The sequence below is a fragment of the Drosophila simulans genome, chromosome 3L (assembly GCF_016746395.2).
Source record: "Drosophila simulans strain w501 chromosome 3L, Prin_Dsim_3.1, whole genome shotgun sequence".
Classification (NCBI taxonomy): Eukaryota; Metazoa; Arthropoda; class Insecta; order Diptera; family Drosophilidae; genus Drosophila; species Drosophila simulans.
Window position 1 is genome coordinate 12532457 of NC_052522.2, and position 23831 is coordinate 12556287.

The window sequence follows — 23831 nt, forward strand, 5'->3', positions numbered from 1 at the left end:
TATACTGTGCAGTAGTGGTCACACTGTCGGGAGGAGAACGCAGTGGAATCGGAACACTAACTAAATAAATGAAAATTCCTGAAAAAATCGGCTAGACTAACAATGAGACTTCGTATAATAGCTAAGATGTAGCATAAATAAAGTAGTAATTAAAAGTAATAATGCGCAACATGCTATTTGTAAGCATCTATAACATGTTGGAGGTCAACAAACCCACATACCTTGGTGGAGCAGGTATTGATTTAGTTCAATAAAAAAATTTAATTTTTAAATCGAATAAAAGGTGTATTTTGAAATTTATTCACATAAATATATAAATTAATTTGTTATTAACTTAATGGATTTGAAAACATCGTTATTATATTAGCAAGACGGCATATTTTTGTATTCACGATACGGTCGCACTATTCTTTTTGTAATAAATTTTGCAAGACTTTTTCAAGTCTCCGTTTTTGTTCTATATTTTAATTTTTACCGTCTACAACTGAACAAAAGAGTATGCCACCCCCAAGACCGAAGGGGATAGGATTTAATACAGGAGCTACCCAACCCAGATCGAACTCAAACACGCCAATGTCGGAGAGGCAGCAAATGGCTCTGCTCATCCAAATGACAGCCAACTCGTCGACAGGTAAATAAGCAAAATAATTAAGTGAATGCCTACTATTCACATGATTCAAGTGGATTTTATAGTTCAGTTACAAAGCTTAGAACTTTTACTCGTCGACTTGAATTTCAATTCATATCGTGGGTACTTCGTTGCGTACATACTTATACGCATATACATCTATGCATGTACATATCTATGTATGTACATACATAAATGTATCTGAGAGTCAGGAATAATGTAAAGTATCCGGAAAACTGGTTTCGATTGTGGATAAATTGCAAGTTGACTGATTCAAATATGAAGACACCAATTATTATTCAAGAAATATATGTAAAGATGTCACAAAGAACTTTTCTATTGTCCAAGCTTAAGCTTTTAAAATAAAAAATAAAAGGAACTCATTTAACAATGCTAAAGTTCTTACATCTCTAACAAAATCATTTTATTTGGTTTCCCTACGAACATAACTACAAATTCCACACGAAAAGATATCCGATAGATAATAAGCTTTCATTTTACTCTCCTACATGATCTTCCAAACTAAATCACACAGCCGTCAAATGTATTGTATAAGATTCTCGTTCTTGCAGATTCATCCCGCACCAACTTAAAGAAGAATGAATGCAAGAAAGGAGACACAGAGACTGACGAGGCGAGCCTGAATGAGAAGCAAGAGGTCCTGGACACGAAAGACAAATCTTCAGCGGAGGAGAGCAGCAACGATGGTAAATCCAGCGATACGAATCATCAGGGAACTTTGGCTGCCAAGCGCTGCTACTCAGACATAGAGGAGGACTACGAGGAATCTGGCGAGGACGTGAAGAAAAAGAAGCGCAAGGATTCAGAGCATGGAAAGGAGGTAAAGTCTGCCTCCCTGAAACTGACATCGCGCGTCGAGAAAAGCTCCAAGCTAGCTGCAACGAAGGGATCTCCGTCAGGAAACAAAAGCAGCGCTTCCAATGCCGAAAAGGAGCAAGCGGAGACTAGTAAGAATGTAGATATTGAGAACGAAACGGAGTGCAGCGATGATTACAAGAGTAACGACAGCCTGTACAACGGAGGACTCAAAGTGCCGCCATTGAAAATTGTGATTCCGCAACAGAACTGCTCAATCGACACTGAGGGCAATGTGCTTCGAACTGGCAAGGTGACTGCCTCCCGCAATGCCGCCCTGCCGTATGTGGTCAGCTCCAATAGCGATTCCATTGATACCGTCATAACCAATCAATCTAATAGCCCGCACGAAAGTCCACAGAAGAGCAACAGCATATGCTCCACAGCCCTGGATGACAAGAATATAAAGCTCTTCAATGACGAAAAGAACCTAAGAGTCCTGCGAAGCTCTCATCGCACTGGAGTGACCAGTGTGGAGCGCAGTTCCAATAACTCCTCCCCGCAAATGCAGAGCAGCTCTCCGTCGCCAGCGTCATCCAATCATGCCAACGATCCTGCAGATGTAAAGCTCTCCTATAGCAACATGACGTCTAGTCCGATCCCGCAAGGCCACCAGTTTGACCAGGAGGCAATCACCAATGTTCCGAGCCCGTCGACTTCGTCGACCTCTTCGTCCAAGGACATAAATCCCTCGAACGTGGAACTCCATCCACGAAAGCGAAAAATTCGACCGAAAAACACCGACGACAGTTCGAAGAACTCAAATGCGGCGGATTCCGGTGTCAACTCCGAAGAATCTCACCCCCATGACCATCCCTTCACCAATGGCTTCCAGATGTTCTTGAGCATCCGTCGTCAGATCGAAAAGAAGTGGAAGAGCTTGTATCCGGTGAAGCCAAGACCTCCGCAAGGATACAACGAGTATCTGCTGACAAAGAAATCCTACTTATTAAGACGCAATGCGCCGATCTCAGTTCCGGACATTCCACGCACTGTTCCGCAGGCCATGGAGAGGATCTATCAGGATCAGGAGAAGGCCAGACGAGACCTGATCGAAGCACACACCGTGGAGCGGGAGAAACTATGCATGAACGTTGAGCAGGAGATAATACGTGTTCACTCGAAGGCGGCCAGGAGCATATCTGGACAGCCAGCGCCCTATTCCGTTTGCACGTACTTGAAGGACGACGAGGTCTACAACATGATCACGCCGGAGCAGGATGAAAAGGAAAAGAGTGCTCGCTGCCGCTTTAATGGACGATTGCTCCTCAGCTGGCTGCAAGATGTCGATGATAAGTGGGAGAAAATCAAGGTATGTTCACCCTGAGCAAAACCTTTTTCGTTGCAAATCTAAATTGTTGTTATCTTTGAAGGAGTCCATGGTGTTGCGGCATCATAACGAGGCGGAAAGTCTGCACGCCGTGCAGGTGATGGATTGGAATATATTTGCAAAACGAAATAGGCTATGTGACAACCCGATTGAAGTTAATTTGGAGCACGTTCCGATCGTTTCCGTTGGTGACGACTTTGACACATTGCCAACATAACTGACGCATTGAAATTAATAAATTGTTATAATATTATAAACACAGGAATGTGTTTCTTCGACAGATTTGTAAACTAGAGATACTTTCAAAGCCCTTTTTATTTAACTTATCATTTACGTGAAAAATCGATTTGTTTTTAATGTGCACTTAAGTTGTCAAAAATATTTCTTGCATAATTAACCATGTCCTGTAAATAAAGTAGGTATGAAATTTGATACATAACAATAGATATATAAAATAATCTTACTTCACACGTTTCCGACTGTTTGTTTTTGGAAATAATTTGCTGAAGCTTCGATAGGATTTCCTCTCGTTTTTCCGTCGAGAGTTTTAACTCCGATTCCCGTGAAAGAGACGAAAGTGCAAAAAGCGTAGTTTCTTGTTTGATATCAAAGTCATCAACGGGCTTTAGGTTTTCCGCTAGCACGGGAAACACTTCTTCCTTCACAAAATCATCTGATGGGAGGGAAGACAAAAATTAGGATTTCATGCACGGGGTTATAAATACTACTTCAATTTACCTCTGACAGACTTGTCGATTGAAGTTAACGATGCAATTAGAAAAGCCGTCTTCACGTAGACATTTGTATTTGTGGATTTCAGACAGGGTATCAAGGACCTGATACCCTTTATGCGCTTAAACTCGTCGTATCCAGGCTGAAAGTTCCTTATCAGCGATGATATCGCATACAAGGAGCACCGCACGGTATTCGGATTCGAATGGCTCAAGTTCTTTGCAAGCGCAGGCAAAAACTTATCATTTATGAGGGCGTTCTGACAAAATACATTATTCTGCGCCACTTCAGCGACAGTATTGAGTGCCGATTCTCGCACTTCGTTATTCGAATGTGTTATGTAGCGGAGTAGAGTTGCTGTTCCTCCGAGCTTCACCAGCGTTATGGCATTGTCGATGTCATCGATGTGGCTCCTTATGACATCCAGACTCTCGATTTGGTCGTCCGTGCTGGCTTCTTCGCTGTTCAAGATCACCAAAGCTGCTTTCAGTGCCGCCGCAGCATCCACTGTCATGGCATTTAGGGCATTTGCCAAAAACTGAGCTCTCTGAAACATTAAAGATTTGGTATTTTATATAGATCCAAGTTACTAGTCAATAACTAATATTATACTTTTTTTATATCAAAAAGAGCTTACATGTTACCTTACAAAGTGACAGAAAAGTAACTTCCAAACAAATTTGGCTTTCTATAGAAACCCCATTTGGAGGAGCACATGGCCAAATATATAGGTTCTAGATGATTCGATTGACTCAGTGCTTAAGACACACTTGTAAATTATTTACAAAGTATGGCTACTTGAGGTGTTTTTGGGAATGAAGCTTAACACAATAACTATTCTAAATATTCTTAAAATTCTCTCAATTTGAGCTGTTTACATACCTCAGGATCGGGAGTTTCCAACTTTGGGGCTGCTTCTGGATTTGGATCGTGGTGTTGCACCGTATATTTCAGAACATTCTTAGAAAAATATACATTTTATTAAAGTTCACTAGATACTCTACTCAAATTACTAACCTGCAAGCTTAAGGCTCCTCTTGGCACGTTTGGATCGGTCATTTTAGGAAATAGACTCTGTAGCAATCACAATAAAATTTTTTGTTTTTGACAGTAATTAGTGATGGAATTTCAAGAATATCACACAAGACCGATACCCGATACCAATCTGATTGATAAGTCGCAAAACATCATACACATTTATTTCAAACTTAAGCAACACCTAATCCACTCGAAATTAATACTAATTTATATTATTTTATCGACTACTTTCCATTAAAATTGTTTATTAAATATATAAGCCAAAGAAACCACCTGTTTATTCAACCACAATCCAGTTCCACAACCTTTTCCGATTCCACTTGTTCCATTTGTGACTCGGCAATATTTATGCGGTGTAGATAGTCCCCAATCATATGTTTATAGTTGTGGTATTAGGGCATGAATTAAAAACAAATATTTAATAGGATTAGCATCAGTGGTTAATAAACAAGCATGTTGCGAGACCTCATAACGTGGGTGCTAAACACGTATCTGGGAAAGTATCTGGAGAACTTGAATTCCGCCCAATTGTCAGTGGCACTGCTCTCGGGTACTGTGATATAATTGTTTATCTTTATTCCGCATCGCATAAACAATATATTTTCCCGCAGGCGAAGTTGAGCTCGAGAACATACCCATACGCAAAGATGCCCTCCGCTCGTTCAATTTGCCGGTCGAAGTCACCGCCGGCAGCATCCGCAAAATCAAACTCCAGATTCCGGTCCGCCAGTTTAGGACATCGCCGTGGTGCATCTCCATCGAGGGCCTGTTCTGCATCATCTGTCCGAAGAACCTGGACAACTGGGACTACGAGAAGGAGAAGTTGCAGGATCTGGAGTACAAGCTGGCCGTGCTGGACACCGCTGAAGCGGGCTGGCGTTCCGAAAAGGGCAAGCAAATGGAGTCCTACTACTTCTCGTCCTACAATAACTGGCTGAAGTACGGTACCAACATGGCCACCAACATCATTGACAACATTGAACTCAAGATATCCGATGTGCACTTTCGGTTCGAGGACATCGTGGACACCGGCAAGAGCAAGATATGCACGGGCATCAAGATCGGATCTCTGACCGCCCAGAGCTGCGACTGTGATTGGACCAATGGGTCCTACAAAATGAACAACAGCGAAATGAACTACAAGCTGGTGGAGCTCAAAGAGCTCTCGGTCTACTGGGATCTGTTGCACGAGGACATCAAATGTCAATCGTACTCTAACCAGGAGATTCTCGAAAAAATGCACTCCACCTGCGAACTGAGGTCACACAATTTCATCATCAAACCCATTTGTGCAACGGCCAGGTGGAAGCGCGACAAATGCCAGCAGGTGATACGTACCAAAGACAAACCTAGGGTTTCCTGTGAACTCCTGGTTCCCGAGGTGGTCATAGACATATCTAAGGTAACTAAGCCCAACTTGAAGCCACAAATAACATTCAAATGAGACGTAATTTACTGAGGTCCAAAGTTCATCATCATTAGGTACATATTTCGATTGCTTTTTAAGCGATTATCGAACAATACATTTTATTCGTGAATGAATATTATTTGTTCTTTATTAATCACCAACAAATTGGCTTATTTCTATCTAACCAAGCCCTAAAATGAACTTGTACCCCAATAAACACAGTTCTACTTCCCATGACGCAGTTGTTATCACCATATTTTGTATGCTTATTACTTGTTCTGCTAAATTATTTGAATATTTCCAGGTCCAGCGACTGCAAATGTTAGATAAGCTCTCAGAAATCCGTCAGGTTAAGGAAGTTCGACAATACAGGCTAAAGCGACCCACATGCACCGTAGAAAGTAATCCAATCGCTTGGTGGAAATACGCTACCATATGCCATGGATTTGACTTTAAGAAAAATGAGGAAACGTGGTTAATACTCAAGGAAAACCTTCGTTACATGCTGCTCTACAAATCAATTATATTAAATCCCAACGAAAACCTATCCGCTGCAGATAAGGAGTTCAAAGCCTACATCGAAAGCGATAGAAAGATCTCGGATTTAACCATAATGAGAAGGATATGCTTTGAAAAAGTGTTTACGAAAGGTTTCGCCTTTGAATCACAGAACGAGCAGGGCAAGAATATGCTCTTTCATTGGTTTCCAAACTGGATGGGCTGGTATGCGAACAGTCCCAGTACCCCAAATAATGAACAGGATGAATCGCTGAAACATTTGGAAGATGATATTCTCGTTGCGTTGGAGAACTCACTTCAGAACTCTACCGACTTAAAAAGCGATGCTGTTTTCGGACACTTTTCAATCAAGCTTCTCAAGGGACTGGTAATCCTGCAGACCGAAGAGAAGATAAATGATGGCAGGAACAAGTCTATGGAAATGCAATTCAACAACTTCTCCGCCTACCTCCAGTTAAGCCCACAGTTAACATCTTACACTGTGGGCATATCCTTGCAAGAAGTATACCTAATAGACAAAACCAGTAGTGATACGATGCACAATTACTTAATTAAGCCACAAACAGGGAATACAGCGACACCAAATCAAATAGTAAAGAATGCTGCTCTCCAGGAGGATATCCTGTTTCAATTACAATACGAAAATTGCAATCACTTACGCTTTCAGCTGAACATTAAATCGAAAGGTCTAGATCTTATCTATAATGAGGATGCGATCCAGTGGCTTTTAGATTTTCTGGCCGATACGAATTCCTGTAAATACTCACCGCGCAATAGAGTCACGAAGAAAACTGACTTTATGAAGAACTGGAATCAAATGTTTAGTGGAAATGAGGTGAGTTAAATATTTAAAAGTTGTTGTGAACCAAAGACTAACTCTTGTTTTTTCATAGGTAAATCGAAAAATTTGGATGTTCGAAATTGAAATTTTCGCGCCACGCATAATATTTTTGGAAAACTACAAAGTTAGCAATTCGTTGATGGTATTGCTCGATTTCGGAAAACTAGAAATGAGGAAAATGGAGGTTAAGAGAGTTATACCTGTGATAGAGTCGGCTGTATCGGAAAATACAAGCGATGACGATGAAACTTATTTGACTCCATGTTCAACTCCGCCTGCATCGGAAAAAAGTGGTTCGGAATCTCCCACGCTGCTGGAAAATCCAAAAACGGAAAGCTTTCTGAACAAAAACGTTCAACTGGAGTACGTTTTGCACAATAAGATTTACGATAAATATTTGATCAACTTTACAAACCTTCAAGTTCTGGTTTGCAAATACGAAGAACGGTGGCAAGCTTGCTTGAAAACATCGTCGAATTTCCATCTGATTGATAAATTTAATATAAATCTCACACTTGAGCAAAGGAATATCTTCACCGTCGATCCCGAGTATCCTTCATTTATGCTCTTCGGCACTTGCCCAACAATATTAATCCACGGCAACGAGGAACTCATAAACAATTGTTGCAACATTATGAAACCCATTATAAAGGCTTCAAAGGAAATGGAGAACATTTACAGAGGCGGCAACACGATTTACGCAAGCGAGAGAATCAAAAACCTTGCGGAAGACGATAGGAGCCGAGTTGTCATAGAGTTTGTAATGGATCAACTGGTGATCGAGATGCAATCGACAGAAAGGAGCATTGCCGAGCTTCAAATTATTGGGGCACGAGCTGGCTTAACAAAAGAACCGCATGAGACGAATATTTCCATGTCGGTTCACGGATTACTCCTCGTGGATGCCATTCAATCTTTTGGTCCAGATTTTGAACTATTGGTGGCTAGTCATCGTCATGTTGGGTAAGTGTACATCCTAGAAAATACATGCGAAACGCTTGATAGAATGCTTTTCTTTTGGCCACTAAGCTTGATAAAGATCTTTATTTACTTTTATTTTTTAAAGAAACAATTATGATAATTGAATATTTTTGTGTGTATGCATGTGTTGTTTGTGCCTTGCACATTAAAGTGTGAAATTTTTAATGGTTTCGAAACATTTATGCATTTTATAGAATGGATAGTTTATCTGGCAGCCTTAAACATAGTGCAATTGTTTCGCCAACTTCGCCTGGATCGCCAAATTTTTTTGATAGGGCTACTAGTCCGCACATGATCACAAAAGCAGTTCAAAATATTAAAATGGGTATGTACTATGTGAGGAGAGGAATCGTTTTTCATTTCTATTGCGCGCTAACTGCATACTAACAATCCCAGTTTGCTATTAATAAGCCATGATCTAAGGTAATTTATAATAATATATTTGATTATCAACATATTTAGGAGATAGATCCACAGAATTCTGCGACGATGAGGACTCCACAGCGCTCATCTCGGTTGACATTAAAATTGTTCCGCCCAACGAAAGCAATTCAATGCAACTTCACACTACGAGCATCACATTCAACAGTTTGGACATAATTGGTATGATAAAGCACAATATTATAATTTTTAGAAATGTATAACTATTATAAACCTATTTATTTCAGCCAATCAGGATACTATTATTGAAATTCTAAACTTCGCTAAAAGGACGCTTCTGGCGCAAAATATCTTTCCAAGCGAAAGCCCTGAACCGCCGAAGGAAGCAACTGAAGCACCAGTTGATGTGGTTGACCAAGTCGATCATAAGAATCACAACGAAATATTCTTTGATTTCTTCCGACTAAATATTCTGCTATTGTACACCATCAAGAGGGACAAATTTAATGTGGGTCGAAAAGTTGGAACTGTTACGCTGACGGAAGCTAAAATCAATGCATCCTTTCAATCGGACCTATCTATTATTGGATCCCTTGGTGGTATACAAGTTATAGACATTACTTCCGAAGCCTTTTGCCATCCGAGAATACTTTCTGTTGGCCGAGATCAAATTCTGAGAGCTTCAGACACAAATAAGCAAACCGTTCTTAGTCAGCTTTCGAATGAAATATACTCAAATAATTACAACGAAGAAACGAAGAGCGACGAAAGTGATGCAATAAGTTTTCAAAGTCACTGGAGTGACAAGACCACTTGCACTTTCCAAATGCGAATGGCTTCGGCTTCGTATACTCATTGTCCCAGGTTTTTGCGCGATGTAAATGCATGCATTACGTATTTTAAAAGGAGCTTGCGGTGAGTAATAAACGTTAGGTGTTTTAAAAATATATCTTATGCGCTTTTAATATTTACAGAGAATTTGCCACCTCCATTGGTAATAAAGCTACTGATATGGCCAAGGAGTTTGTGCAACAGGTTAGGGCAGTCGAGCAAATCGGACCAGTTTACCCGCAACGAAATCGTCAGGACAATTGGTAAACTATAAAATAAACTCAAAATTAACTAAATTTTAAACCTAAATTGTTATTTTTCAGGCTTGATATAATAATTAGTAGCCCCATAATTATTCTGCCCATTTCCAACACAAGTACGAATGTTTTGATAGCCAATTTGGGAAAGATCAGTTGCTCCAATGCCGTCAAATGCGATTCGGATGAGTTTAATGAATCCTATACGATTGAGATTAAAAACACATACGTATACTCCTTGAACATTGATGAAGGGGAGTATAGTTTTAATGTTCACCCTGCCAAAAATAAGGATGCAATTCCCATTCTGCACGACACAGCGATTACTTTGCAACTTTATGCCGGATATAGTGACGATAATGATGGAGACAAACAACTTAATAGGTTCTCAGTAAGTAGTAATTACAATAGTTTATATGCGTAACAATTTAAATACATTAATTTCACTCAACCGCAGATAAAAGGAAGTATGGTTGAGGCGCTTAAAGTATCACTAAACCGGAAACAATATGAGTTACTTTTGGAATCCATTCGGTACGCAACTAATTTCTCGAATGACGTTCTAAATGAATCGGACGAACTGGATCAAAACGGAGATATTGAACCAACTGCGAATATTGATGGCGAATCCATTATCAGCACAACTATTCAGTTCTCGGTTCCCGTATTTCAAATCAACCTGCAGAATGAATATCACAATGACTTGATAAATTTAACATTTAAAGACTTTAATGTAAAACATGTTTCGAAAGGATTTGACAAGGATGTGGAAGTCGTGTTAAAGTCTGTGCTAATGGAGGATCTAAAGTCAGACCTAGCATCACCGTTTAGAAATATGGTGACCTCTGTGGACCTCGAACAGAAGATAAAGAAAAATGAAATGACATCCTCTTCGTGTCCTGACCTACCAAGCTATTGTAACTCACTGAAAAGCCGATCCAGCTCCGTTCCGTCCTGCTTCTACAACCACATGCAGATTAAGGTCTTTGGCGGAGACAAAAAGTATACATCTTGCAACAAAAATGAGTTGGGCAAAAAGAAGGAGAGTCAAACGTTAGTTATTTACAAATCACATACGGGACGATCTCCGCAAAATGGTAAACTGGAGCAAACAAGTTCAATTCAGTTTAATTGCTTGAATTTGGCCATTTGCGTTGAACGGTGGTATACTATATTCGACTTCTTTGGCCTGGTTTCCGTGGATAACGTCAATGAAAAGTACCCCGAAGAGATGAAACTTGTTGAAAAACGTGAGTGTTTTTGGGAAAATTAACTATAACTGACAAATATTATTTCTTTTAGATATCGACAAAGTTTGTAGTAAGCTGAAGGTGTCTATAAGGAGCTTCAACTTTACATTGATTCGCAATGAGTCGCTCTTGTCCAGAGTAAATGTGTCGAATGCGGTTTTCATGATTCTTCAGGACCCCTTCTCCAAAATCGTTGAAGGCTGCTTGGGATCCGTGTCAGTTAATGATCTAACCAAATATGGAAACATTTACAAGCAGAAGTTTCTTACTAGTGGCACGGAAGCATTGAACTTTGTATATAAAAAGTAAGGCTGAGCTAAACCGCAGATTTGAATACTACTATATTGTTTTCTTTGCCTTGTTAATAGGAAACTTGTCGATCTGGATGCTTTGAAGACTTTGGACACCGACTCAACCCTGCGAATTAACATGTCTGCAGTGCATTATATACACACAAAACGTTTTTCAACCGAGTTACATGTTTTCGTTAAGGATCTGCTGCAATTGCAAACGGTAATGTCCAGATATTCTTCAATGTTCTTTATCCTTTTAAACGCTTTTTTTTATGTGTACAGCCTGTTATAAGAAAATTAAAGAAACATGGCAGTGAGCAGAATATGCGGCCATCGAAAATGAAGCTAGTTATTCAAGCTGATTCTCCAGTTATAGTGCTTCCATCATCCTATAACAGAAATGAAGTAATAATCGCATACCTTGGCCAGTTCTCTCTGAAAAATAGTTTCCACTTTGCCAGTGACAACAATATAATAAGCAAAATGAGTGCAACGCCAAGTAAAGATGAAATCCTGGATGTAATGCGAATTGACCTGGTCAATATAAACCTATTCTCCGGCGAAAGAAGCTCCATGAAAGCTAAAGCTGATCAGGAGAAAGATCGAATTATAATCGCTGATATGAACTTCCTACGATTGGGTCAGCCGTTCTTCAATGAGTCATGCTTCCTTCATCTGCAGTTGGAGAGAAACCTTTCGGCAGATGCTCAGCGCGTCTGTCCAGACATTAGTGTTCAAGGAACCTTCTCCAAATTGAGTGGCATCATCAATATTCAGCAATACAAACTGATTCGAAGTTTTCTGAACAACAATATTGGAGAACAAACCGATGATATTTACATGAACTACCACAATAACAGTTGCACATCCATCGAAAGACTCTCCACCATTAACCTAATGCCAAAAAATGAAGTTTCTAAGATAGTGTCCATTCTAATTTCGATTCGAATATTACTGGAAGATGTGTCACTGCTTCTGGCTTTAAATACTTCGCAAAGTGCTGCCATAGAACCTTTGGCGTGTATCCACTTTTTGAAATCCACTCTGGAAATCGACTTGTTCAGCGACGGCTCACAGGATATTGATTTGATATCGAGCAATATTTTAATTGTTGACGAGAGAAACGAAAGCGACAAAAGCAACGAAAACGTATTTAAAAACATATTGGAGCCATCCAAAAAGGAGGTGCGAATCGAGAATTCCGTGCAGGTTGAAGTCCATTGCAGGAAAAAAGCCAATTTTTCCAAGTACACAATAATGCTCAACAACATGAGAGTGTTTGCTCTCCTCAGTTTTCTGGATCAATTGAAGTCATATTTGCAAGAAGACTCACCGGCACCTGTGGTAAATACTGCGGCAAATCAGATTGCTCAAAAGCCTCAGATGGACACCAGTATTTCCACGGAATATGTTGTAAATATAACAGATTCGGAGATTATATTCGCTGAGGAATGCAGTCGGCTGGACTCGAACGCAATCATTTTGAAGAGCACAACTGTTATTTGTTATAAACCAAATAGCAACATTGTGCCTCTGTCCTTAGACATTAACCACTTGGAAATATTTTCCTGCACCCTGGACGCCGAAGAGGAGAGTGCTTTGTCCATAATCGATCCCTTTACGTTGATTATAGAACTACGGAGTAATTGCTTGAACATACTGATTCAGAAACACTTGAACATTCGGCTTTCCTATGTGGATGTTAAATTGTTTTCGAGAATGGCGCGACTACTGCCCACACAAACATCACGACCGAAAAACGTCATATCAAAGGCTGATTCGGATCTGGAGAAGGTGGCTCCGCTCGTGGCAATGGGCTTCGAGATATCCGACTGTCTGTACGCCATGCAGATAAATAATTGGAGAATCAACGATGCCGCCATTTGGCTGTCCCAGCAAAAACAGAACACCTACCGAAATCCCGCCCTGGAAATGAAAACCGCTGTGGTGGACGCCAGTCTCATATCGGTATTCATAATCGACGATTGCATGGATGCAGATGTGCCACTGCTAGAGGTATCGCTCTCGAAGTTCCTGCTCAACTTTACTTTTCAAACGCAGGATCCCAATCCCAAGGAGACGAATATTCGACACTATAGCTTGGGTAACATCGACACAGAAGTCTCCGTTAACTATTATAATCGCCGTCTGAGTGGATGGGAACCAGTGGCTGAGACGTGGGAGTCCAATTTGAACTGGAAGTACACCAAGGGTCATCTGGATAACAAGAAACGCTTTGAGATTGGAATTTCCAGCAAGCAGATGCTCAAGTTGAATGTGACATCCACGTTCATCGAACTGTTTCACATGGTTCTGAAGAACTGGACAAACGATTTCAATGACAATGGAGCCAAGAACTTTAGGCAACGTTCCCCTTTTATTCCGTTTGCGCTCCAAAATCTCAGCGGAACACCTTTGCTATTTAAACCGATTTACGCTCCACTTGGGGATTTGACGCGTTCCGACTTACAACAGGTGGAATTGATCAAGAACTGGTACTCCGTGCAGCCCAACGAAACCAAAACATTCGATTTTAGCCAGAAAAGCAAACTTAGACACGTGCACTCTCACCAATTGAATCTGCACCAGATTTTCGTACAAATCCACGGCTGGACATTGATTGGACCCATATCGGTGGACAAAGTGGGTATGTTTTTCCGCACCACAAAATTGGACTCGCAGTTTTTGACGAAAAGCCGGATAGTCTTCGATATATCATTGATTGGATCTGCCCAGAAGCTCATCAAAGTCAAGTCCTCGTTGGGCGTGATAAACAAACTGGATCGGAATGTATTCCTGAAAATGACCTTGAAAGGCACGCACAGCGATGGACTGAGCTCAATAAGTGTAATAAAGCCAAACGATGAACTATCTGTGCCGCTCAAGTTCATCGATGCCTCATTATATGTGGCACATAATACGAGTGAGAGCGATGCCTACGAGGACACTGGTTTCAGCAATGAGGAAATCCTGTGGAAAGCCTGCGGCAAGGATGACACCCGACAGCTACTCGCTGGCTACGATACCAACAAGAGTTTATTGTACACTTTTGTGAATATAAGCCGGGAAATTTATCACTGTAAGGAACAGAATTTACCGGGTCATAAGATTACGCTTCTGCCACCGCTCAAGATAAACAATATGCTTTGCTGTGACCTGATGTTTAAGATCCATGAGCATGCCACCGGCAGAATAAACTCATCGGAAAGTGTTAATATCTACAACGTTAACATTTGCCAGCCCCTCAACCTGAGCATCACACTGGACAACTTTCAACTTTCGGGCCAACTTAAGATTCCCGTGAGCCACAGGGGCGTTATAGAACCGAAACTGAAATTGTTTGACATTAAGAAGCGGGAACTGCACGTGCGCGTATCCATACAATCGGTGCCAGGCAAGGGAATGGAACTATATATCAGTGCTCCCGTTTGGATCATCAACAAAACAGGACTTCCACTGATCTACAAACAAGAAGGAACCAGTCATACGGCAGCTGGGCAATTCGAGGAGCACGAAACTGCGAGGCAAGTGGCGCCGCTAATGTTCTCGTTTTCGGATCAGGAAGGATCTCCGGCACTGGTACTGCGATTGGGCAAAGCTTATGGCTCCAACAATATGGTATGCAAAAGTCTAGCTAGATATTATTGTCATTTAATTTGTATTACTCCCATGTTTTTAGTGGTGCAAAAGTTTTAGTACGCACAAGGATTTGGCCGACAGGGACTTGCGAGCGGAAAATACAAAGGGCAGCTATGCGATTGGTATCAGCGTCAGGAGGGGCAGAGGACTCTATGCTTGTACGACCTTTGTTACTCTGTCTCCCAGATTTCATTTGCACAATCGTAGTGGCTTTAAACTGGAGTTTATGCAACTGTGCGACATTGTTAACTATGTGAGTTGTAATAGTATCTAAATTAAGCCTATGTGATATATATATATTTTTTTTAGGACCGTCCCGATCCGCGTAAGATTATATCAGCGCCCGTTGATTGCAACTTCGCTTTCCATTGGCCCAACTGGGATCAGGAGCAGATTATTTGCGTACGAATTCCGGAGATCGAGTGCTGCTGTTGGTCAAAGGGAATTCCCATTAAGGATGTCCAGAGCTTGTACATTAATGTGCGAAATGAGTGGGGAGAAATGTTTTTCCTTCGCTTGGAAATCATCTCGAAGGATGCTACTTTTATACTCTTATTCACGGACGCGCGAACTTTACCACCACCGATTCGAATTGACAATTGCTCGGAAGTTGTCATCAATTTCTCACAGCTGAGATCGAAGCCCGTTTGGATTACACCAGTTAGGCCGCAATCCTCATTATCCTATGTCATGGATGATCCCTTGGGCCAACAGATTTTGCTGATGGAGGCGCCCGGAGGAAACATGATAGAGTTCCCGATCAACAACATAAACAACATTAAGAAAACACTAACGTACACCAACTTCATTTACATCGCATTTCAAGGAACTTTTGAGCGTTCGAATGAGGAGGAAAACACGCACAGACAGTTGGTTTTGGGCGTACGTGGTAAAAAAGTGGTGATAGTTGAGAAGAACTCGGGTGATCGCTCACAATTGTGGCTAATGAACTCGAATGGTCAATTGGAGCATGAAGGATCCACCCCGCCGATTCAAACAAATGATGCGAATGCAGTGCGACTTGTACTCGATCTGGAGAAGGCTCCGAATCCCATGGAGTTCACCAACTTGGTAGTCCGAACACCCAATAAGCAGAGAGTTACAACGCAGACATGGAGATTCGAAAATGGCCGGCTTATGTGCCATGCCAATATGTGCGTGCAGGTAAGGATTTCTTTTAGTTTTATTGATATTCTTCAATCTAAAATCGTTTACTTTTTAGTCTCGATTTGGAGAGAACGGCCTGAAGCCCAACTACGAGGCAGTCGTGGGCAGAACGGAAAATAGGTCAAGTTCGAGTAAACAAATACCCATCGGGCAACACATTGTGGCACAGAAACTGAGGCCTGGATCGGGTCAGCTGGAGCTTTCAACGAAAATGGATGGACCCATATCCACGATCGAAATATGTGATATTAAAATTAAACAAAATTCAGTATTCCTAACACCCGATTTACTATGGATGCATGCTTCGCTGAATAATAGGCAAATTACGGATAAGGGAAAAGTATCATTCGTGCATGAGTATCTGGTAAGTAGGACCATCAAAATATCCAAAGTATAACAAACTAAGATTTATATCATTTTAGATTAATGTGGAGCTCGTCAAAGGAATCGGTATATCCATCATAGCTCGCAAGCCGTGTGAGGAAATCATGTTCATCAGCCTCGATCACATAAATTGTGATATTGTGCAGAGTGCTTTGGAGAATTCCTTAGATCTGAATATTGCCTATATACAAATCGATAATCAATTGCTGGACGCAGCGAGTCCGATTGCGTTGCACACGCAAACTTCGAATGATCTTGAAGAAAAACAAAATGCAGTTGTTCTCAAACTGAAAATGTTACCCTCTCCCAACAAGAACGCAATCATTTTCAAGTACTTAACCCTGGACTTGAAACCGTCAACAGCGAGTCTGGAGGAGAAGCTGATACTCAAAGTGGCTTCATTCCTGGGCTATGGCAAGATCAACCGCCAGAACTTAAGTGTGCAATACCAATTTGAGAACACGGATGATAATCCTATTCTGCAGGATATGAAGAGATACTATTTTGAGAACTTAAGTATTGGCGCAACTCAGGTAATTTTGTAAAATCTAGATTTAATGGTCTGATACAGCTATATTTCTTTCTTTAAAGGTTCGACTTTCAGCATTCACTTCTTCAAAGTTGCCGGTGGAGTTGCATGAAACCAAGAAGGCACTTGGACTCACTCTTATAAAATTCGAAGATGCCTTGATTGAGCTCGACAGGTACTCGGACAAATTGCACTTTGAGACGATGGACGTTTATCGGAAGGAGCTGAAGAAGCACTACATCAACCAAGTCAAATGGCATGCGGCTGCAATTTTGGGCAGCGTCGATTTCCTTGGTAATCCACTGGGATTTGCCAACGATCTTTCGGAAGGAGTATCCGGACTGATTTTTGAGGGCTCCGTCAAGAGTTTGGTGAAAAATGTTACGCATGGCATATCGAATTCGACGGCGAAGCTAACAGAAACGCTGTCCGACAGCCTGGGAAAAGTTGTGCTGGATGATCACGACAATGAGACGAGGCAACGCATTCTGGAACTGCAGTCCAATACATCCGGCGGTCACCTTGCAGCGGGTCTGAAGGGTCTCGGATTTGGATTGCTGGGCGGAGTAACGAGTATTGTAAGACACACTTACGATGGTGCCACTTCCGATGGCGTTCCTGGCTTTCTCAGTGGATTGGGAAAGGGCTTAGTAGGCACCGTCACCAAACCGATCATTGGAGTATTGGACCTGGCGTCGGAAACTGCCAGTGCCGTTCGTGAAACAAGCCGAGATAGTCACAGAAACGCTCCGGAAAGGAAAAGGCTACCCAGATGTGTGACTGGTGCTCCTGGTGGTCTTTTGCCATTGTATTCCAATCGCCAAAGCAAGGGACAGCAATATCTGTACCTAATCAATCAAAAGAACTTTTCGGAGAAGATAATTTCATATGAACCCAATCTGTGGAGCGACAAGGAGGCCAGATTGCGGTTGCTGGTTTCTACAGAATACGTACGAATATTTTCACTAAGCGACGGCAACCCAACCATTATGTTTGAATGCCATGTTAGTGAGATCCTTTCGTGCCATCCAGTGGTAACGAATGCAGGCACAACGCCATCTACGAGCAGCAGGGGGTCGACCAGTCACTACATCGAGATATCGACCAATCTTCCAAAGATTACCAGGCCCAGGATACGGTGTCGTTCCGAGGAATGTGCTGAGGCAGCATCGAGATGCGTAAGTAGAAATCATTATGAAACATATGATTATTTCTATTGATCTTAGCTATACGATTTCGTAATGATTTTGATTTCTTTATAAATTGTCAGCAGACTTCGTTTATCATATAATTTATTACCTTTTACAAATTTTGAAATGATTATCACATATATTCCATACTTTTTTTTTTAGATAAACTACGCTAAAAGTGTCTTTGATGAACGTGAACATGCCGTTTTATAAAATGCGATAAGTCGGTTCGTGATAATAAACAAAAACCTTTTGACAACAAATGTTACATTTTATTTTCTTTGGCAATAAGTGCTATTTTAATTTCAAGTAGTAAGTAAAATAAGCATCTAAGAAATAATGAACCCACATACTATGGTGATATAAATCAAGGATCAAAAAGCGATCGACACGGAATACTATAAACAGATATTACGGATTCATTGTAGGATAAAATGACCGCAGTGTAAATATTGTGTAGATATATTATTTGTCATGACGGGCATTAATACATTAAAAAAGAATGTTTGTAAAGTTAGTAACATTAATAAATATGGTATTTAATAATCGGCATTCTTGTAATGCTCCTTACGAAACGCTGAGAGTTTTAGTCGTTGCATTTGGAGAGCTTGTTCGGTTTCGAGTACTTTAACATGAATTTCCATTTCCATCGTTTTAATCTGTGATGGCGTTAGCTTAGCAAGTTCTATTTCACTCTGCTGCTCCAGCTGGGAGTTGCAATCCTTGACGGTGGCGACCAGAGTTCCTGTTGCCTGCGTTACGCTTCGCGAGGCTTTCGTGAGGTCGGATAACTTTTGACTATTACGTTCAGCCTTGACTTTGCTCGCAATAACCATTTGGGTCGTGCAGGCAGCAATTTCCTGGGCAGCCACAATGAGTTCAAAGTTCTTTCCAGATTCACTTTCAATAGCCTTGTTTGCAGCTTCCACCAGATAGTTGGCTGCCTTCGCCACACTTTTCGAGGCGGATATCAAACCATCTGACCACTGACTGTTCCGCCTATAAAACTCATTAGCACTCGCATTTCCTGAAAGAGTAAATACTAGTTAGTAACTTCTTTGGATTCAAAAATATATATAGCTACCTTTTTGGGAAGCCACGATTTCGTGTTGCAGGAGACGAGATTTTTGGATTAGAGCTTTGACACATTCCATCAAGGTGGTACACGCATCCACTATTTTTCCGTTTACCTCTAAATTGGTTTGGTTGTCCTTCTCTCGAGCCTTTGCAAGTAGATCTGTAATTTTGGAGGCTGCATCATCAATAGCAGCGTCCATCTCGCGAAGCTCGATTTCGAGCAGCTTATCCAAATCAATCTTCTGTTCAAAGGAGGCCTTTATTTTCTCAATCAGCTTCTCAATATCTCTCAGCTTTGTCTGTATATCAGTTATTGTTTTCTGTCTCTCGTGTTCTTTTGTTTCATTATTTAATAAGTATTGGAACAATTGACAGACATCTGTACATAACAAATTTGTCTTTGAGAAAATCTCTGCAAAATAAATAATATAAAATTAGTTTGCTGTATGTGGTTATGTCTTTAGTGTTATCAACTTACCCTGACCTGTCTCAATTGCAGTGGTTGTTTTGTAGATAACATCACATTGATCGTATAGTTTTATAAATACGTAACCCAGATACATAACATTTTGCATTCCTTCGGTTGAAGCGGCATAGTTTATAGCCGATGAGTTGTTGAACTTATTCAAAATGGTCTCCATTTCGCGTATTATGTTTGGCACCGCATCCAAAGGCTGTTGTTCCGAGCCACTCAACTTGGAATTGCATATTTCCTTTACAGTTTTGATCACCAATTTTCTGAGTTCACTTAAATCGGTACTACAGGTTTGGTACGAACTAGTCACCGAATCAATTTGCTGAGTTGCTTGGGTTAGTTTTACCTCAGTAAGCGAGAGTTTGCTTTGCAAATCCTCGATACGCTGACCCGCTGAAGTATTTTCCTGCCTTAGTTGATTTACAATTTCCTTGGTTTGCTGAAGAAAGAAAAGTAGTTTATATAATGTTCTTGATTTAAATTGGTTCAATTTACCTGTAATGCACTCTCATTTTGCTCCAGGTTGTTCAAAGTTAGCTGCAATTGAGCATTTTGTGCATCGCTGTTGTTTTTATGCTCTATATCTAACTGCTCTATTTTAGTTAGTAGCACTGCCTTTTCCGCTTCAAACGCCTTTAAATTGTTTTGAATTTCTAGCGCCTTTAAGCTAATTTGCCTTTCCGCGCTGGACAGCTGAAGCTGAACTTCATTGAACTCCTTATCCTTTTGTTCCAAGTTATTAATTATTTCTTGCAATTGAGCGTTCTGAGCCTCACTATTGCTTTTACTTTCAACACTCTGTTGTTCAATCTGAGTTAAGAGCAATGCCTTTTCTTCTTCAAAAGCTCTTAGCATTTTCTCGATTTCCTCGGTCTTTGCATTTATTTGGCTTTCGGCGTTCGACAGTTTTTCCAGGGTATCATTGAGGTTTCCATTTAGCTCTTCGACTTTAAGGCAATTTAACCTTAGGTTTTCGGAAGTGGAGTTAATATCGAGTTCCTGAATTTGCTTTTGTTTAACCACATCATCGAATTTCTCCTTCATCTCGTTTTTGACTGCTTCAAGATGTGATATTTTCTCCTTGTGCTCTTCGATTTGCTTTTGCAGAGTCAAGTTTGTTTTCTCTTTTTCCTCTACGTTTACTTTAATTTTGGAAATTTCATTGGTAAGCTCCTTAGTTTCCAACAATAGTTGTGAGTTCACTTGTTTCTCTTTATTTAAGGACTTGTTGCAATCACTTTGCTGATGTACAAGTAAATGAATGAATATTAGTATAGGAAATAAAAAAAAATATTTAGTTTTTACATACCTCTCTCAGCAGCTGAATGTGCTCATCCCGAATCTTTGTGTATAGAGTTTTGAGTTTATTAAACTTTTCCGATGATAACTTGTGCTTTTCTTCTTCCTCCATAGCTTTTTCTGAAATTTAAAGGACTTTAATATGACTTCATTAAGTTGAATGAGCATTTATTTACGTAAAAGAATTGGGTTCTGATTCAGTTGCATCTCAAGATCGTCGTTTTGCATCCGAAAGGTGGCACACATTTCTCTCGCCAAGACCAGATCATTTGAGAGCACAGTATTGTTCTGTTGCAACTCCTGAATGTCGTGTCTGTAGCTTTGCTGCAGTGCGTCGAAATTTTTTTGCATAGCGTCCAATTTGAATGACAGTTCCTCAATGCTAGCCTCTTTCTCACTGATTATGCCCTCCAACATGCTAAGCTGCTGCTGGGCTTGACTGAAGGCTTCCAGCTCGTGATTGTTGGTATCCACAAGGTCTTCAACAACAGGATCGGGCTCCTGGGGAACGTGGACCACTGGCGGAACATAACTGGTGAAATCGTTTTGGGACTTGAAGTTAGGACTTGAGTCTGGCAATTCCGGGATTGTTATTAGGTCCTTGAAATACTGAAGCGGTCGCACTTTGTTGTAAAAACTCTTTAACTTTAAAAACAGACCGTGAAACCGATCTCTGTGTCCGGAAACAACGTCGTATGGAACACCATCGTGTAGTTTAAACATTAACCGAACGCTTAAATCGTACAACGCATTGGAATCCTGGATAAGGCAAACTATTGGCGCTAATCTACATTGTCCCTGCGGTGTCATCGACGACATTCTGTACTTTTCCATAGATGAAAATATCGTCAATTGCAACGCAATTATATCCTCCAAGTAGTCGAATATTTCCACACACAGTTGAAAACTGGAATCAAGGGTTTTCTCTTAGTAGTTTGAAAGTAATACATCTCTATTTTTACTTACCAATAATTTAAATCCCTATCGACAGCAATAAAGAGTTCGGTGAACGATATGTTCAAGGTGCCGGGAAACATTCGATTTTTGTCGTGGAAGTTTAATTTTGTGGCCAAGAGCTTACTATACGCCTGTATACAGCATCCAATGTCGTCCTGCAGCAGGCCCCACATTTTTCCCACCTCCAGTATCATCTTCTTGTGGCTCTGCGAGTGCCGGATGGCACTTTCATGACCCTCTCGCAGGACCTTGTGCAGCAGATGCGAAAACTTCCAGGCGGTAAATCTGTTCTGCATCAAAGGCTGCCGCGAGATGATCATCCAGAATGTTTTGGCCTCCTTGGCCTTGTGTATCATAATAATAATGGAGCGGGCATGTTTAGTTTTGAGTGGCGCTTCCAGGCCATTTAAAGCTTTGGACACGCTGACGTTCTGAAATTAAACGTTAAAATTATAGTTTGTTACCTGGAAGAAATTATTATTTTACACTTTCGAAGAAGTGACTGACTCAGCTAATAAGATATGGACGGATTTTGGCGTTCGATATCTATACAACCTTCTAGTGGAATTCAATCTAAACGATGTGACTCACTGATCGACTATTTAGTTTGGAAGTGCAAACATTTCGATGCTTTTAAAAATAAGATTCCAAACACCTACACTCTGTGTTTGTTATGAATTTATGATAACAGAAGGTAATCTAAATACTGGATTTCACTTCTTATCGTGCCGAATTTGGGTCGGTAATCAAAAAAATTTGAAAGGCCTTTGTGTGCAGATTGAACAATTGATAAAAGTGGATGTAGTCCGCATAGCATTCATTGCAGTTTCTAATTTTCTGGGTCATCCGAAGCGGAGAAACTTGGGATTAGCATGTAGTGTAGTCTCTGTGGTGTTGCAAGTCGTGTGAAAAGCTGATGATATTTCGAGCTGTTCCATATAATCTGGTTCAAGGCTGACTTCTTAAGCGAAATGTTTATGCAAATTTGAGCGGCGCGCCTGTAGTTGTGTGCATAAACATTTAGGTATTAACACTATGCACATGATGTGACAACACCCGTGCGCCTATAATCTGCTGTGGGACTTCTTGGCGGCTTTCTTGGCTTTCCTTTGGGCTTACGTACCAGGTGGTAGAACTCCTTCTCGGCGTGAGTTGCCATTGTTTACTGACAATTCTTGGCGTAGTTGCTGAACAAATTCGAATCATTCGCAGCGCGATATATGTGCATTAGAGCAAAGACAGCAAAGACATTGGAAACGGGAGTTATCTTATCTTATCAACAATGTTGGCCATTGTTTTCGTATTGGCCGCGTTCGTATTCATTCGGATTTCGATCGTGTGCGTGTATGAAACAATGAGTGTAAGAGTAAATTAGTCATATAAACAAATGTTGTTTTCCTTTATCGATAAAAGTTTATAGAGCTGGGCGGTGTTCCGATATGCGGGCTTTTCCCTATCGATTCGTTTCGATAGTCATCAACTTTTTGCATCACCATTCTGAGCGCGAAAAAAAATGTTTTGCAATTTTTAAGTTGTTCCAATTGTATCGAAGATTTATTTGAAATTAAATACCTTTAAATAAATCAATATTTAAATTATAACATCGAACGTTTTCAATAAGACTTCAGATAAGTTGAATATTTTATTTTATTTGATTTTATACGATGGTTTAGAAATTTGTATTCACTGATTTAGAAAGATTTGATTCGATAGAGTTTATAAATCTGTTACCATATTTTTACTTTAAAT

At 40.6% G+C, this 23831-nt stretch overlaps 4 protein-coding genes across 5 annotated transcripts; 2 read left to right on the forward strand and 2 right to left on the reverse strand.

Annotated features, from left to right (window-relative positions):
* Window positions 1-6: 6 nt before the first annotated feature.
* LOC6737861 (ankyrin repeat domain-containing protein 11) lies at window positions 7-3304 on the forward strand. Of its 2 annotated transcripts, XM_016171387.3 has the most exons (4): window positions 7-234; window positions 496-631; window positions 1201-2816; window positions 2878-3304. In XM_016171387.3, exons 2-4 carry the CDS (start codon window positions 499-501, stop codon window positions 3049-3051), a joined length of 1923 nt encoding a protein of 640 aa, XP_016031631.1. In that variant the 5' UTR covers window positions 7-234; window positions 496-498; the 3' UTR covers window positions 3052-3304. The 2 variants fall into 2 exon arrangements, with proteins under 2 accessions (XP_016031631.1, XP_016031633.1); XM_016171389.3 differs by lacking the exon at window positions 7-234 and having other exon boundaries at window positions 359-631.
* On the reverse strand, window positions 3083-4743 carry LOC6737862 (hsp70 nucleotide exchange factor fes1). Its single transcript, XM_002084654.4, has 5 exons — window positions 4584-4743; window positions 4449-4526; window positions 3573-4113; window positions 3299-3507; window positions 3083-3238 (listed from the first exon to the last, which is right to left on the reverse strand). The coding sequence occupies exons 1-5, from the start codon at window positions 4623-4625 to the stop codon at window positions 3188-3190; spliced, it is 921 nt and encodes a 306-aa protein (XP_002084690.1). The 5' UTR covers window positions 4626-4743; the 3' UTR covers window positions 3083-3187.
* Window positions 4744-4887: 144 nt separating this feature from the next.
* On the forward strand, window positions 4888-18537 carry LOC6737863 (vacuolar protein sorting-associated protein 13D). Its single transcript, XM_016171390.3, has 19 exons — window positions 4888-5154; window positions 5216-6006; window positions 6317-7366; window positions 7425-8335; window positions 8548-8678; window positions 8816-8956; window positions 9022-9649; window positions 9709-9828; window positions 9889-10213; window positions 10280-11072; window positions 11125-11377; window positions 11441-11585; window positions 11648-14983; window positions 15045-15257; window positions 15314-16168; window positions 16227-16535; window positions 16594-17088; window positions 17147-18262; window positions 18437-18537. The coding sequence occupies exons 1-19, from the start codon at window positions 5058-5060 to the stop codon at window positions 18485-18487; spliced, it is 11760 nt and encodes a 3919-aa protein (XP_016031634.1). The 5' UTR covers window positions 4888-5057; the 3' UTR covers window positions 18488-18537.
* A 183-nt stretch (window positions 18538-18720) lies between these two features.
* On the reverse strand, window positions 18721-23531 carry LOC6737864 (huntingtin-interacting protein 1-related protein). Its single transcript, XM_002084656.4, has 8 exons — window positions 23206-23531; window positions 22092-22513; window positions 21302-22032; window positions 21136-21245; window positions 20322-21068; window positions 19830-20265; window positions 19359-19763; window positions 18721-19301 (listed from the first exon to the last, which is right to left on the reverse strand). The coding sequence occupies exons 1-8, from the start codon at window positions 23239-23241 to the stop codon at window positions 18814-18816; spliced, it is 3375 nt and encodes a 1124-aa protein (XP_002084692.1). The 5' UTR covers window positions 23242-23531; the 3' UTR covers window positions 18721-18813.
* Window positions 23532-23831: the final 300 nt, after the last annotated feature.

What these genes read in the sequence shown, in the direction of transcription:
- LOC6737861 (XM_016171387.3), top strand. Translation starts at nt 499, where the DNA reads ATGCCACCCCCAAGACCGAAGGGGATAGGATTTAATACAGGAGCTACC. An exon ending in GACAGCCAACTCGTCGACAG is followed by an intron (nt 632 to 1,200) that starts GTAAATAAGCAA and finishes TCGTTCTTGCAG; the next exon opens with ATTCATCCCGCACCAACTTA. An exon ending in ATAAGTGGGAGAAAATCAAG is followed by an intron (nt 2,817 to 2,877) that starts GTATGTTCACCC and finishes TTATCTTTGAAG; the next exon opens with GAGTCCATGGTGTTGCGGCA.
- LOC6737862 (XM_002084654.4), bottom strand. Translation starts at nt 4,625, where the DNA reads ATGACCGATCCAAACGTGCCAAGAGGAGCCTTAAGCTTGCAG. An exon ending in GAGGAGCCTTAAGCTTGCAG is followed by an intron (nt 4,527 to 4,583) that starts GTTAGTAATTTG and finishes TATTTTTCTAAG; the next exon opens with AATGTTCTGAAATATACGGT. An exon ending in AACAGTCGGAAACGTGTGAA is followed by an intron (nt 3,239 to 3,298) that starts GTAAGATTATTT and finishes CTTTATTTACAG; the next exon opens with GACATGGTTAATTATGCAAG.
- LOC6737863 (XM_016171390.3), top strand. Translation starts at nt 5,058, where the DNA reads ATGTTGCGAGACCTCATAACGTGGGTGCTAAACACGTATCTGGGAAAG. An exon ending in AAATGTTTAGTGGAAATGAG is followed by an intron (nt 7,367 to 7,424) that starts GTGAGTTAAATA and finishes GTTTTTTCATAG; the next exon opens with GTAAATCGAAAAATTTGGAT. An exon ending in TGTGCGACATTGTTAACTAT is followed by an intron (nt 15,258 to 15,313) that starts GTGAGTTGTAAT and finishes TATTTTTTTTAG; the next exon opens with GACCGTCCCGATCCGCGTAA.
- LOC6737864 (XM_002084656.4), bottom strand. Translation starts at nt 23,241, where the DNA reads ATGGCAACTCACGCCGAGAAGGAGTTCTACCACCTG. An exon ending in GATAGGGATTTAAATTATTG is followed by an intron (nt 22,033 to 22,091) that starts GTAAGTAAAAAT and finishes CCTTGATTCCAG; the next exon opens with TTTTCAACTGTGTGTGGAAA. An exon ending in AATCGTGGCTTCCCAAAAAG is followed by an intron (nt 19,302 to 19,358) that starts GTAGCTATATAT and finishes TTACTCTTTCAG; the next exon opens with GAAATGCGAGTGCTAATGAG.